This window comes from Falco cherrug, chromosome 4 (genome assembly GCF_023634085.1).
Source record: "Falco cherrug isolate bFalChe1 chromosome 4, bFalChe1.pri, whole genome shotgun sequence".
Classification (NCBI taxonomy): domain Eukaryota; kingdom Metazoa; phylum Chordata; class Aves; order Falconiformes; family Falconidae; genus Falco; species Falco cherrug.
The window spans coordinates 35,613,533-35,627,286 of NC_073700.1; the positions used below are offsets into that span (position 1 = coordinate 35,613,533).

Here is a 13,754-nt window from a genome sequence, read left to right on the forward strand (position 1 = left end):
ATAATTGCCATATCATACCAGGTGTAATTAGTAAGAACATGTAACAATTTATTACTGTACGATGACCATTCTGAGCCAGACATTGAACTAATGCAAAATCCTTCAGTGTCACTGACATATTACAGCAAATCAGCTGCAGCTAACAGACTTATTACATTTTGGATATAAAAGTACGTGATGCATGAAATGGAAGTAGCTGAACACCCTTAGTAGATACATAAAGGTAGTTTTTACTTCACAGAGAGATATAAGCAATGGCAAGATAAGAATACCACAGGGAACCAGGCTTTGAGAGGTAGGTTTCTCCAGGCCAGCATAGAACAAGAGACAGGAAAGGACCAGGGGTGGAAAAAGAACAACACATCAAAAACCTTCTATTTTCTTTTCTAAGTATTTGTGCAATGAGAGGAGGGCCGTTTTCCTGACATATCAAAGAAGATACAGCGTGAGGGTTTAATCTTATGTAGCACACACTAAGTGGATATCTCATAGTGAGATACTTAGCTATATACTGATTCCAGGCAAGAATGTTGTAACTTAATTTACCCTGCCGCCAAATTATGCCCTATAGGACACACAATTCAGAATGAAGCTGTCAGTTCCTCCACAGATAAAGGATCTCATGTGGTGTAGAACTTTTTGTGCATGGTTTGTGAGTGCATATGGGCCAGACACTATTTATCACAGCCATCTGAGTGCTTATGCATTTTACTTCTGTTGTAACTGGATGAAGTACAGTAACAGAACTGGGAACAGCATATTCCCACTCTCCCTGTATCTCTGGTGACTGAACTACCTACTAGGCTGTATATTCATGCTCCCTCTCGGTCTCCCTTTGATTTAGTCAGTCTTGACAGTGTAAAATAGAGATGGGTGGCTGCATCAAGATCCCATATTTAAGGTCTTCTCCTGGCAGAGGGAGCATATGCACAGGTGTCCCACATTACATCACTTCAAAAAACATGAGTGTGTGCACAGACTCTGACCTGCTGTCCTTTTCCCCGTTGTTTTACAGCCCCACTTCACAACTAGCTTTCCTTGAACACAGCAAAAAAGCCCATTCTTCATTTTGTGAAGTTCTCTCAGGTACCCGCTACCACAGCAGAGCTGTCCTTGACAACGTCTTTTCTGAACATACTCCACACCTCATTAGTCTTTTCTGGTGCTGCAACTTCTCTCAGCACAAAAAACTGTAATTGTTACTAGTGTTGCATAGAGGGGAATGATGCATTTTACTATTCTCTTTGCAATGAAGTCTGATTTTCTATCTGGATACATGGTATCAGCCTTTCGTGCACTGCCACATTCAATTAATAAACTGCAAAAAAGGGGGGTGGCAGCATTTATTAGGGTGGATGATGTTGAAGAGTATATGCAACACATATGGATACATAATCTGCATTCTTCGTTCTTGTTTAAAATGGATTACAGTAATTTTGGTCATTGTGGACTGGCAATTGAATGTGAATTCTCAGTGCAACTTTGAGATTAAGGAAGCACAATCTTCGGCTGCTTAAGCACAGGAATATTAAGCAGAGGTGGAAAAAATATTACCTATGTGATCCATATGCGATAATATAATATATATATAATCTTCCCAGTGTTACTGACTGCATTTCAAATTAGAGGTTGCACAGCAACAGGGTTCACAAAAGAGCCTGAAGAATGATTTAGCAAGGGGCTAAGAGAGCTAACCCTACTGTAGCTTGTCCGAGGAATAAACAAAAACTTTTAAGTTTACCACTACATGCATACAGAAGGCTTTGCCAGCTGTACCAACTCTTTAAATCTTCTCAGTAAGGGAATGCTGTACCAAGTCTTTAAATCTTGTCAAAAAAAAGAGTAACAATATCTTATCTGAATATTAAGCCTAGATTGGTTTAGATAGGTGATACATATTTTCATAAAAATACATACATAATTTCTTAGAGATACAAAAGATCCTCTGTTATTTGAAGCTTTGGATACCTTTCTAGAAGATGGCATGAGACTCAACATCACTGGTTTGATTCAGGAAAAATTCTGCTTTGCATTATGCAAGGATTCAGACTGAATGGTCTTTTTGGTCCCTTTTGGCCATGAAGTCTATGAAACAGAATTTTTCAACTTGAAAACTTTCCATAAAGCTTCCTCCTCATTCTAAATATACAAGAAGTTACAGCAGGGAGTGGAGGTGGTGTCTCTCTTCCAGTTGTGGAATACATTACTCCTTTCAGCCTCAAATTTTCTGAACCATTTCCTTCCCAAGAGTATTCCACACAAACTACATTGAGTATAGTTCTTTGGTAAGGACCCACTGCTAACCTCTGTTCTCTTTAAAGTTTTTTTTAATCTTTTCCCTACCTGAATTCCTCAGTTCCTTCTGCAAATGTATTGGTTACCTAAACAGATAATTGTATCGAAGTTTTACCTCTTTTCAGTAAAAGAAATTGAGTCCGTTGTCGTCAGCATAAGGTTGTGAAGACGGGAATTCTGTTCTGAATTTGTTCAGAAGTGGCAGATGACTTAACATATGTAACTAACCTTTAAAGTGAGTGAATAATCCCTGCTTGTCTTTTAGTCTGCTGCTGTGTAGAGGTCTATGACATCACATTGAGCTTCTTGCTGCCTGTGGTCCTTGAAGATCCCGTAAGAAATTTGCATAAGACCTGGCTTTGTTTATACACACACTACTTAAAAACAGACAGAGCCAAAGAAGAGCATTTAATATTTATTAAGCCTTTGCAAAAACACAGACATTTTTCAGTCAACTTGAAATTCATTATTTTAGTCAAATTCAAGTATTTCTTGCACATCTTACTGGATTGGCACTAACAGTAGAGGCAGCAGCATGAGCAGAAAGCATTGGCGCTTATAACAGAGAATCAGAAGGCTAAGGCTGCACAGATCTCAGAGAACTTGATGTATCAGATACAGTAACAAACTACAGGCAGTTTCACCTTCAGTGCAGATTGAAACTGGTTATTTTATGCTGTGTTACTGGATGGCTGTTTCTAGTGTGAAAGACAGATGCCTTCTGGTGAATTTTCCAAGCCTAGAAGGAAGTATTTCGCATACTAGTAAGCACAGGAGGTGCATTTGCATAAAAGATTTGCAGCAGAAAGACACATTTTTAAATTCTCATTCTATCAAATTCCGACTCTACATTTCCACAGCTATTCAGAATAACACAAAGCTGGAATTGCACCTGGTAAAAATGTCTTCTCATCCCATTTGCTCTTAGAGAGGACCCATGACATGAAAATGTCACCTGAATGCGTGCCTAGTAGCTACTGGCAGTACGTTCCCTCCTTCCTGAGCATCTATGTAACATGTATAATTCTGTTCATCTTTCTGGCTATGGAAATCTGCATGTTCAGCTGGCAATAAGATCAGTGCAATTCCTTGAAATAGTCTTAAAGCCCTTACGACTGAAGTCTCACCCATCTTTTCTTTTTTTAAAAGAAATTACTGAATTACTAGAAGAAGCAAGTTTATATGTCTCAAAATAGAGATGGATTAGATGACCTGGGCTGGACATCCAGATATCTTTTCCAACCTCAACCATTCTGTTATCCCATGAAAATAATCTTCTAAGCCCCAAAATTTTCAAGAAATAATAAAGTCTTTAACAACTAAGGGATTAGGTCCTCAGACTAAACTGACAGAGGCAGAAAATCTTTAGAAGGTGCATTAATTTATGCATACTGAGAATTTGTTCCAACGCAGCTTCATTTATTTGCATTACGTGGATCTGAAATGTTTGTAAGACCAATCAGTGTTCAGAAGAACAAACTATTTTTTTATGAGAAAAGGGACCTGGGTTACTTAACTGTCAAGTACCTTGACATGAGAAACAGAGGAAGTGAAAGGATTATACAGAATGTAAAGTTTACAGAAATATAAGAGCTACAGGCTTCCACTACATGAAAGAACTGTACTTCAAGTAATAGAAATACAGAGAGAAACCCTGAAGCCCACAGTCAGAGAAACTTGAAGACAAAGCAGGATTTAGTTCAAATTCCCAAGCAAAAAGCTAGCAGCACAAAAGCATACAGCAATAAAGCACAGCTTGTATAAGCTTTTAAGCCGTTGAAAATAAAAGATAGACCTTCCATTCATTAAAGACTCCTGCTGAAGAAAAGCATCAGCATTATACAGATCACCAGAATAGTTTTAAATTCTTGATTCATCTGGAGATTAAGTTTTGCCAACTATACCCATGCAGAAATATTTTTTGCACTCAGTTGCAGCGAAACATCGCATACTGCTTACAGCAAACCAATGCCATTTCACTATTTCACTCCCCTTGTAATGTCATTATTTTCCAGTTCCGTTCTCCAAGTGAATTCTATTAATCATTAAACACTTAAGGCACAAGCAGAAATAAAAATAAATAGCATCCCTAAAAAAAGTCAAATACTTAATTAGCACACCTTACCTGAAACTTTTAAGTCTCAGGAAATAGAACAGACCTTAAAACACTATTCTGATCCTAAAAATATCAACAGAAAAAACACTACTGAAATTGCTTCTTTATCCTGAGGACTTATATGCACAATAACAATTTAACAGCTATAGCTGTCTGAAACTTCTATTCACTCACCTTTTGTTTTTTAAATAGACAGGTAAAATGTAGTTAGTTCCTCTGTGGATTTCTACTCCTACTGGGATGTCCAGCATCAGGACTGGCCCATTCACACTGTGGGATTCATACAGCAACACCCACTAAATTGCTCCCATAAGGACATGTAAGATAGACACCAAGCAGGGAAATTCAGTTCACCATATAGAAGCATCTACAATGAAACTATCTACATAGCAGCCCAGTCATCTGAGACTCTCTGTTATCCATGCAAAGAAATAGACACTTAGAGCGCACAATTCATCATACCCTGAAACAGATGTCTGAACAGCCTATTTTCCTCCACTAACTACAAACAGAGCTTAAACTGATTAGCCAAGTTGCAGGTGTCCATACTACAGATGTCAAAAGTCAATTAAAATTAATTCCACCTTCAGATCACAGGCAGGTGTCCTCTTCCAGGTCAGCCTGTACAACTGAAGGTGGAATTGCAGTGACTTGTCTATCCTCAGAGAGAAGCTACCTCCTCCACCTGTCTGCTAGCAAAACAGACTGTAGAAGCAGCTCCCGCTGCCATCTACCCTCCTCCCATCTGCTGCAGTCCTGTGGTCAAAGATATATGGGTACCTTGCATCACTCTAACACGGGGTTATGCTAAACAAGTTGATTTTACCTGGAATGGAATAGATTGGGCAATGCTTGCATGATCCCCTTCCCTGTCTGAGCTAAGCAGCACTGGACTCCCACAGTGACAAATAATGGCAAGCAATATATTAAGTCGTACAGCTGCTGGCCAAAGCAATGTATACTTACAGCCTATGCCGCAGGCTTTGTTTTACTATTGAGACAAGACTGATGAATTCAGACATTCCTCAAAGTGATTTATTATTGTTGTAACAAAGAGGGTTGAGTCTTCTCTCTACAATCATCATCAAGATGGGTTAAATCAGGTATTGTTTCAAGCTTACAATTTAGTAACTTCCCGGCATAAAATCCCATTCTAATAAATGAAGGGCTCGTTTACTGATTTCAACTTACTGCAACCACAAAAATTTGCAGTTCCTATTCCAAGATACATATGCACATTTAAAAAATACTGATGAGCACACCTGTTCCTCAGCTGACAAAGCACATCTACAATTACTTTTCACCTCCTCCTAGTTCCCTATGTGTAGCTACCCAGTGTCTTTTATGAATAGGAATGTTTAAAAGCCATTTGCAGAAGAAATGGAAGTTCCTTATATATAGCTGGATTGTTTTGAGATGGGTTCTGGCATTCACATTACCTTTTTTCCTATGCTCTTCTTCTTCAAAATCTGAAATTATATCTTCAACATAATGAAACAGCAGAAAAGGCTCAAGGTGTCAAGACTCCCATGTACTCTTCAGTACTTTGACCCTCGAGGGCCAAAGCAAGAAGTCACTGACACATACAACAAGAGCTCACTGCAGTGTTTAGCCTGATTCCATCAGGCAGAAGCTGCTTATGACTGATGCTACCCTCAAGTGTCAATATGCAGCATCCATCCCAAGGAACTCTGACTAAAGTTAGTCATCTTTATTCTCCCAGTAAAGATAAAAGATCTACAAATATATTTCAGGTTTGTACATTCTATGAAATAATTAATTTGCTATATAGATTTTCATGTAGAATAAAGCAAGTTTACCCCTATAGAAAAGTGGTCCTACAAAACACAGTATTTCCATTTGCTTGGAATAAAACATTTTCAATGCTACTTTTCAGATAAGAAATCCATTAGATCTTGTTCTGCAAAAGCAATCTCGCACTGATAACAACTTCAAATCCAACAACTGATAATTTAATGTTCTATTCCGCTTTTTCTAGCAATTACAAGTTGCTTGAAAATGAAATTACAGTTAATATTTCTCCCCAGTGAGGCGGTCTGACATGATGTGTAAATGCTTACATTGCCCTGTAAGTCAGCTCTCCCCAGAAGAGATGGGCTGGCAGCATGAAAATAATTAAATGCCAATATACAACTGGCCTCTTTTATGAAAAATAAACAAAGGCACAAAGACAAACTGTTCCGCTGCTTATACTAACCAACAAATGTTGAGATGCCTATTTTAAATATAGCAATGAGGCTGCAGTGCGGTTTACTGACTTCCATAAACTCAGTTTAACAATTTAGAATGTTTTCAGAACTAAAGTTCTTATTCCTCTGATGATTCTTCATCTGCATTGACCTTCTCTCTTTGGAGACACATAAATGCTGACTTTGCTGTGCCATCTCCACTCTGTTGGGAAAAGCAAATGAAGGTAGCCCAGACAAAGCCACAGAGCCCAGTGTAAGCTGTTCGCAGGTAAACAGGGACCAAAATGAAGTTTGACAGCTGTGTTGGAAGGAGAAAGAGCTCAGTTAGTGCTCCAGGCATTGTTAGGTCTTACACCTACACACCCAATGACTCCACTGACTTCTCACTGGGTTAGATATACTATGAATGCATCGGACCAGGTTTTCTGAGAAAGAAAGGCTCACTGAGTTACCCTAAAAACTCACCTGCACAAAAGGCCAGTACATCAGTCCCGTCTGAAATGAAAAGGAACCGTGTGTTATTCTTACAGATTCAATCACAAAGATTCATTCTTTTCTTACCACACTTAGCAAAGACCAAACCATATTTAAGTAAAGTTAATAAAAGCTGTTAAATTGTAAATTAAGCTGCGTAATTTAGAAGTTGCAATGTTAAACTTCTAACCATCTTCATGAGCCTCTCTGCTTCAAGTTTCTCAAACACATTATTCTAACTCTTTTTAAATACAAAACTCTAAGCTTGGTTAGGTCTTCATAGTCACCTGACATCAGATACATAAGCACATTTACCAGACGGATGGACAAATGTTTAAATATGTGAACATTCTTTTCAGCTATGAATGAGAAATACCACTGAACACTACTTATTTCACACTCATTGCATTTATTTGCAACGTTCCTTCTAGTTACTCATACATGTAAGGCTTTTCTGGAAAAATCAGTGGATAACTTACTCATAGAACATAAGGTCAATAGAAACCTTATGTTTTGATAGGATATAGTGGGCACTGTTTTTAGAATCATCCTCCATAGGAATAAAAATAATCCTTTTCTATCCTACCTATATAGTTCCACAGCGTGAAGAGAAATTCACATTGCAACACAGTTTCTCTTTCTCTTGTATTTTCTCTGCTATTCTATCGTTCTTGCACCTGAGATATCTTTAAAATTCTTAATTTACTCAGCTCTGAGGTAACATGGATAATTTTCTCCTGTGTATGCAGAAATGCAAACCAAACCTAGCTATTTATACCAAAGTCATCTTAAGACAAGGGATTGTGTTTCTGAAAGTGAGAAGACTGTCACCAAAAGGTATAGGCTGAAAACGATTCCAAAAAAAGATGTCTCTGTAACTAATAATTTTAACAGGTGTTCATTTAAGTGTTGTCAACAGCATTACTGTGGGTACTTCTTAAGAGAAAAGGTAGTACAGTCTGTATCAGTGTTGTATTGTAGGGCTCTCATTCAAACAGAGCTGGGTGCAACTGATGTTATATATATAAACATTGTACATTTTTAAAATAGCATCATTTCACCCATCTGGCAGTAGTGCCTGATCCAGACTACCCTGACTTCACATCACTGCTGGTACGTAAAGCCTCCTACACATAATCAAATAATTGAGTGAGAGAAAGGCTGTTGGAGGAAGGAATATTTCTAGTATTCTATCCAATAATAATATTTTTATGCTTAGCTGGGAGATAAATTAATTGCTTGCCTCACCTTATATGTATTCCAAAATTTCTTTTTACAGTCTGAAAAGATGTCCTCTTTCCTCTGAAGGATGCTCATACCTAATGGCAAAATATTTACAACAATCAGAAAAAATGCAAAAATGAAATGTTCACTTTTTCCAATGCTATCCCAAACTCTTCTCAAACTATAATAACTTTGAAAGAAAAGCTGATCCCATTACAAAGGAAAAAAACCATTTTGGCTACCTAATAGTGCTGCATCGAATTTCCTGATCTATTGACTTGGCTCTAGCACTGACATCATAAGTCAGCTGGAATATACAGTACAGGTGGTGCATCATATCTGTTCCACTGCCACATAATTCACCGGTGGTACAGCAGCGGAACAGATATGATGGAAGTACCTTTTACACCCCTGTGATACAGAGAATAAAGCATTCTTGTGCATTGTTGAATTGTCAGAAGTGGCTCAGATCCTTGAAGGAGTTTAGGTGTTTACAGATCACTGAAGTCAGTGGACAAGGACACCCAATTTTTTTTTATTATTATTATTTTGGCCATAATCAATATGTGATATTTTTACCTTCACAAATAACTACATCAAATCCAAATTCTAGAATTGACAAGCAGAACGGTTTCCAAAACTACTTGTTTAACCCTCCACATACAGCTTTACAAAATTTTAAATAAATTCTAGCTGATCCAAATTCCTCTTGATTCCAGGAAAACACAGCCTCAAAACAGGCTCCCATCATTACACCCAAGATTAAGAGAAAAGCAGTATGACTTGAAATTACATATTAGACACATACAAACTGGAAATAAATTAAATGAATGAATTCCCATCGCATGAAATATTTAAAGGGTTCAAATTAATAAACCCTTTAAACAGTGTTTCATGTGATGAGAATATTCAGATGTCAAATTAAGGCCACATCTTTCTAAGAGATGTAGCAGCTCCTCAAATATGACCCACCTTAGCTGGAAGATGTGACCAATCTCAAGCAAAGGTATTAGACAACATGTTTTTCACAAACTGATCTAAAATCAAAAGCTATGCATTCGCACATAAGCAGAGGCCCAAAGTTCCTTAGTCCAACTCATGTATCTTTCTAGATATTTTCACGTCACGCAGTTGTGAGCCTCTCTCAATGAATGCATTATTTTGCTGAATCCATCATGCTGCTACCCAGTGTAAGGATTTTTACCATCCCTTTTGTGGCCCTTAAAATCCTTCCGGACCTCGGGCAATTCTCTGCTGACACCCTGACACAGGCAGACAGGACTTCGAGAGTAGCTGGGGTGTGACTTCTTCCTTCGCTTCATTTATCTTCAGTCACAAATTGAATGATTTCCCTGTCGATGTCATAAAATGCAGAACTCCCAATGCCAGGGAAGAGAGCACCTGTCCTGTTCCTCTTCCACATGAAGTTTAAATGAAGTGAGCGCCTTGTTTTACACCCGTCTCACCTACTCTTCTGACTCCATCATGTTTATTTTTGAAATAGATACTCGTCTTCTCTAAAGTCTCATCTTCCTAGCTTTGGAGACCATACATTAGTAGTACGCTGTCTTTGCAGTACAGTTTATTTGCTGAGCTATAGCATCTCCTGAGATTTACAGTTAATTGTGTTTTGGGAACGAGACAGCCGGTGCTGAGCGCCGAGGGGGCGATCCCAGCAGAGGTGCGCGGTACGGCCCCTGCGAGGCGCGCTGAATTCTGTCACCGAGCAGCAGCCCCGGGCCCACGGCAGGACCCCGCTCGGCCCCGCGCTGCCCGACGGCACAGAGGCCGTGCGCCGTGCTGCCCGGGCCCTGTGCCCGCCCCCCCGGCACGCACCGAGCCCCGCACCGGCGCTGCCGCGGGCGCCCGTACCCTGCCAACCCCGTCCATTGCGGGCGAGCAGCCCTCACCGGGGCTGCCGGCGGCACTCACCTGTGTAGAAGGCGAGGACGGCGACGGGGGCGCCGAGCAGCTGGTCGCAGAGCACCTTGCCGAGGACGGCGGGCGGGCGGCGCCCGGGCAGCGCCCGCTCCAGCGCCCGCAGCCAGACGTAGCTGAAGTTGCCATGGAAGGCGAGGGCCACCAGCGCTACGCGCCGCGTCTGCGCCCAGTCGGGCGGCTGCCCCCGCCGCCGCCACAGCTGCTGGGCCGCGTCGCCCGCCGCGAAGAGCCCGCCGTAGAGCAGCACGTTGCAGAGCCAGGGGAAGCGGCGCACCCCGCCGCGCAGCAGCGCCCCGGCCATCGCCCGCCGCCGCTTCCGCCTGCCGCCGCCGCCGCTTCCCCGTGGGCCCGCCCGCCGCCGCCCCGGCCCCGCCGCCGCCCCGGCCCCGCCATCGCCGCCGCCCCCGCGCCCCTCAGTGCTCCCCCCCCGCCGGGCCTGCCCCTGCCCGGGAAGGCCGGCACGCCACAGTCTGGCCGCGCCGGTCTCCGCTGGGCCCGCGGGTGGACGCTGGGCACCCGGGCTCCGGCAGGTGGGCTGGTTTTGCGAGTGGCTGTGCGTTCGCTGGGATGCGGCGGGCGCTGCGCCTGCCGGGCGTTGGGCTGAGCTGCACCACGGAGGCACCGTGCAGTGCTGCTGCAGCAGTCAAGGGACAAGTGAAGTCTAGGCACTGTTTGCTTACAGCCTTCTTCATTACCTCCTTGTTGCTTGCTTGCATGAGTAGGTTAGGGTCTGTCTTTTCCGTTTTGCTGTTTTGCAGCCTGGTTTGTTACCTCGCTGCACAGGGCTGGCACACGCCTGCTGAGCAGCAGCAGCCCCCACGGTTCCCCCACTTTGCCCTCTGCTATTGAGACCATTTGAGAAGAAAGCCATAAGGGATGTGTAGTTTACTTAAGAGACTTGTGTACACAGCTTTGTATACACAGAACCATTGCTACAAAGCAGATTTGAGCTCCATGCGGTGAGCTTACAGCTGGGGAGGCCTGTGTCCTGCAGGGAGCCCCTGGGCACGGAAGACCAGGAGCCCACGGGGGAGCACCGGGAGCCTCACCCCGGCCGGGCAGCGGGCTCAGCCATGGCTTCGGGAACTGTCTCCGGGCAGGAGGTGGGAGTTTGCTCTAGGTCCTAATAGTAACCGGGATAAATGCCTTTGAAACGATCATGAAATCTTCCAGGAATAACTATAAACAGGCGTGGATGGCTGGTAGATTTAATTATGTTTTAATAGCAAAGTAGAGCGAGGTGCCCTGTGCTTGGGGGACACGCTGCGCCCCGGCCCGTGGGCTGCCCTGGACATCGGTGGTATCTGCAGGTTGTGCTGTTAAAGAATACAAATAGTGCTACAAGGCAGAGGAATGCATACCGAAAAATAGCTCCAGCTTGAAAGAACAAAAATAAAGCCCTGGAGGCGGGGCAGGGCGGCCCGGTGTCCCCGGGCTCCCCCTGAGCCTGGACGAGGCCCGTTCTTCGGGGCTGTGCAGCGTCCCCCTGCGGGACCCGGAGGCGGAGGCACGGTTTTGGTGCCACCGTAACAAGCCCCTGTAGATCGAGCTGGCGACACCGGGGTGGCAGCCGAGAGGCTTGTGAAGGCTGAAGCCATGCCGACCCCTCCCAGGGTACCGTCCTGCCGCGGCCCAGCGCCGCAGGGACTCCAAGCCACAGCGCCCCGCGCAGCTCTCGCCTCGCTGCTCCGCCTCACTGCGCATGCGCCAGTACCTGTCACCTCCCCGGTCGTGCTCCGGGACTGTTCCACCAGCCGGAGCGGGGCGGGGGGGAAGCGGCAGCGGGCGGCGTGCCGGGCAGAAAGAGCGGGCTGCGCTCCCCCCAGCCCCTGCTGCCGCGGCCTGCCGCAGCCCCGCATCCTCCCCGCCCGTCCGCCGCGGTGGTGCGGGCCTGCCGCCGTTCCCTAGGTGAGCGCGTTCCTGCCCCTCCCGCCGCGGCCTCGTCAGCGCTGCCAGCGTGGAGCCGGCCGCGGCTGAGGCGGAAGTGCCCGGCGGGGCGGCGGCGCGCACCGGGGACCCCGCGGGCTATGGACGCCTCTCTGGAGAAGGTCTGCGGGGCGCGCCGGGGCTAGCTGGCGGGGAGGGGGCGGCGTGGTGGGGCGGGTGCACCTGCGGGCGGAGGGGTGCCGAGGCGCGGCGGGCCCTGAGGGGCGAGCGGGCCTGAGCGGGCGCGGCGCGGCCGGGGCGGTGGGGCCGCGCCCCGGGGAGGGTCCGGGGCTCGGTGTGGTGCCTCCCGGGCTGTCTCTGCCGAGGGGGGCTGTGCCGCACGGCCCGAGCCAACTTCGTCTCGGGAAGCCGTGGACCACCCGCGGAGCCCACGGGCGTGCCCCCGCTCCCCGGCCACCGCGCCTGGCCTTCGCCGCCGGGGTCAGCGCCGGCTCTGGCAGCGTCCCACATTATGGAAGGTCCGAATAACTTTAGGTCAGGAAAAGCTTTAGGAACTGGGTTTTTATTTGTTTTTTTAAAAAGGAAGATGGAGCTTATTTCCTGGGAATGTTAGCCTTCAGCAGGATAGTAGAGAAAACGCCGTTTTACTGTTCCTTTTTACCCTGGAGGTGTTTGCTGCCCTGTGTCTGCGCTCCTCTGTCCAACGTACTGTACAAGGCAAATATTGATTCTGTAATACTGCAGGTGACCCACAAAACTTATTTTGCCTTTGTCACTGTGAGTCAGTCAGAATCTGGCGATGTGGGACCTGCCACGCTTCTGCTGGCTGTCATGGCACCTGCGGTGTTTCAGAGCTGTCCGGGGTGTTGGGCTGGAGTGGCTGCTCCTACTATAGCTTATCGCCACTGTTGTATGTCTTTGAGGACAGTATACGCTTGAAATAATTTATGCTTTATGTGCTTAAGAGATATCAATGCATTCTTCGCCTTTGCATCATTTACTGTACGCAACATGTTCAGTTTTATGTCATCTTTGGAATTGTCTAGAGAAGTTCGAATGGGATGTGCTCTAGTAAAACTAATAGGAAGTTCAGGAAGTGTCTTCCTGATGCAGTTAATGGGTTGGTAGCAAAATAGTTTGAGATGTTACAATCCACTTGAAAAATACAGTGTTAAAAGAGCATTTGGTAGCCTTTAAAAGCTCTAGTTCTTTACTAGTGCTGACAAAAGTTACAGTGACTGCTGCTTGTTCCAAAATTTTTTAATTACTTAAATAAAACTTAATTGAATATGCTAGTTTGGAATATGGTCTCTATCAACTGGACTCTGGCAGAATAATGGTACAATATGCAGTTATTTAAAGAAGACAGGTTAGTACAAGGCAAGTGTTTGTTCCGTAGTACCAACAAAATTGCCATAAACTGTGTTTGAATAGGTCATCATAAGAAGCAATAAAAACACTATCTAAGAATTAAATACCTAAACATCCTAGCAGGATAAAAGTCCATATTTTGGTTACTTGTATTCTTGATGTATGGAACAGTCTATGATGATGAGGGCCCTGCAAAAACTTGCATGTCTGAGTTTTCCGCACTTGCAAATGGGCGT

At 44.6% G+C, this 13,754-nt stretch overlaps 2 protein-coding genes across 2 annotated transcripts in view; one reads left to right on the forward strand and one right to left on the reverse strand.

The window, feature by feature from the left end:
- Nucleotides 1-2,690: 2,690 nt before the first annotated feature.
- On the reverse strand, nucleotides 2,691-10,617 carry MPV17L (MPV17 mitochondrial inner membrane protein like). The gene is made up of 4 exons (XM_055709294.1): nucleotides 10,252-10,617; nucleotides 8,344-8,414; nucleotides 7,087-7,116; nucleotides 2,691-6,919 (listed from the first exon to the last, which is right to left on the reverse strand). The coding sequence occupies exons 1-4, from the start codon at nucleotides 10,559-10,561 to the stop codon at nucleotides 6,740-6,742; spliced, it is 591 nt and encodes a 196-aa protein (XP_055565269.1). The 5' UTR covers nucleotides 10,562-10,617; the 3' UTR covers nucleotides 2,691-6,739.
- Nucleotides 10,618-11,985: 1,368 nt separating this feature from the next.
- PDXDC1 (pyridoxal dependent decarboxylase domain containing 1) overlaps nucleotides 11,986-13,754 on the forward strand; it is a 32,230-nt gene continuing 30,461 nt past the window's right edge. The window contains exon 1 of the mRNA XM_055709289.1: nucleotides 11,986-12,308. Within this exon, the coding sequence (XP_055565264.1) occupies nucleotides 12,288-12,308 (21 nt within the window). The 5' untranslated portion in view covers nucleotides 11,986-12,287. The remainder of the gene's footprint in view (nucleotides 12,309-13,754) is intronic.

Bases quoted from the DNA above. Each gene is read 5' to 3' on its own strand.
- MPV17L (XM_055709294.1), bottom strand. From the start codon at position 10,561: ATGGCCGGGGCGCTGCTGCGCGGCGGGGTGCGCCGCTTCCCCTGGCTC. The intron at 8,415-10,251 runs GTGAGTGCCGCC...TTTTGCCATTAG, and splicing joins CGTCCTCGCCTTCTACACAG to GTATGAGCATCCTTCAGAGG. The intron at 6,920-7,086 runs GTGAGTTTTTAG...CTTCCAACACAG, and splicing joins TGTACTGGCCTTTTGTGCAG to CTGTCAAACTTCATTTTGGT.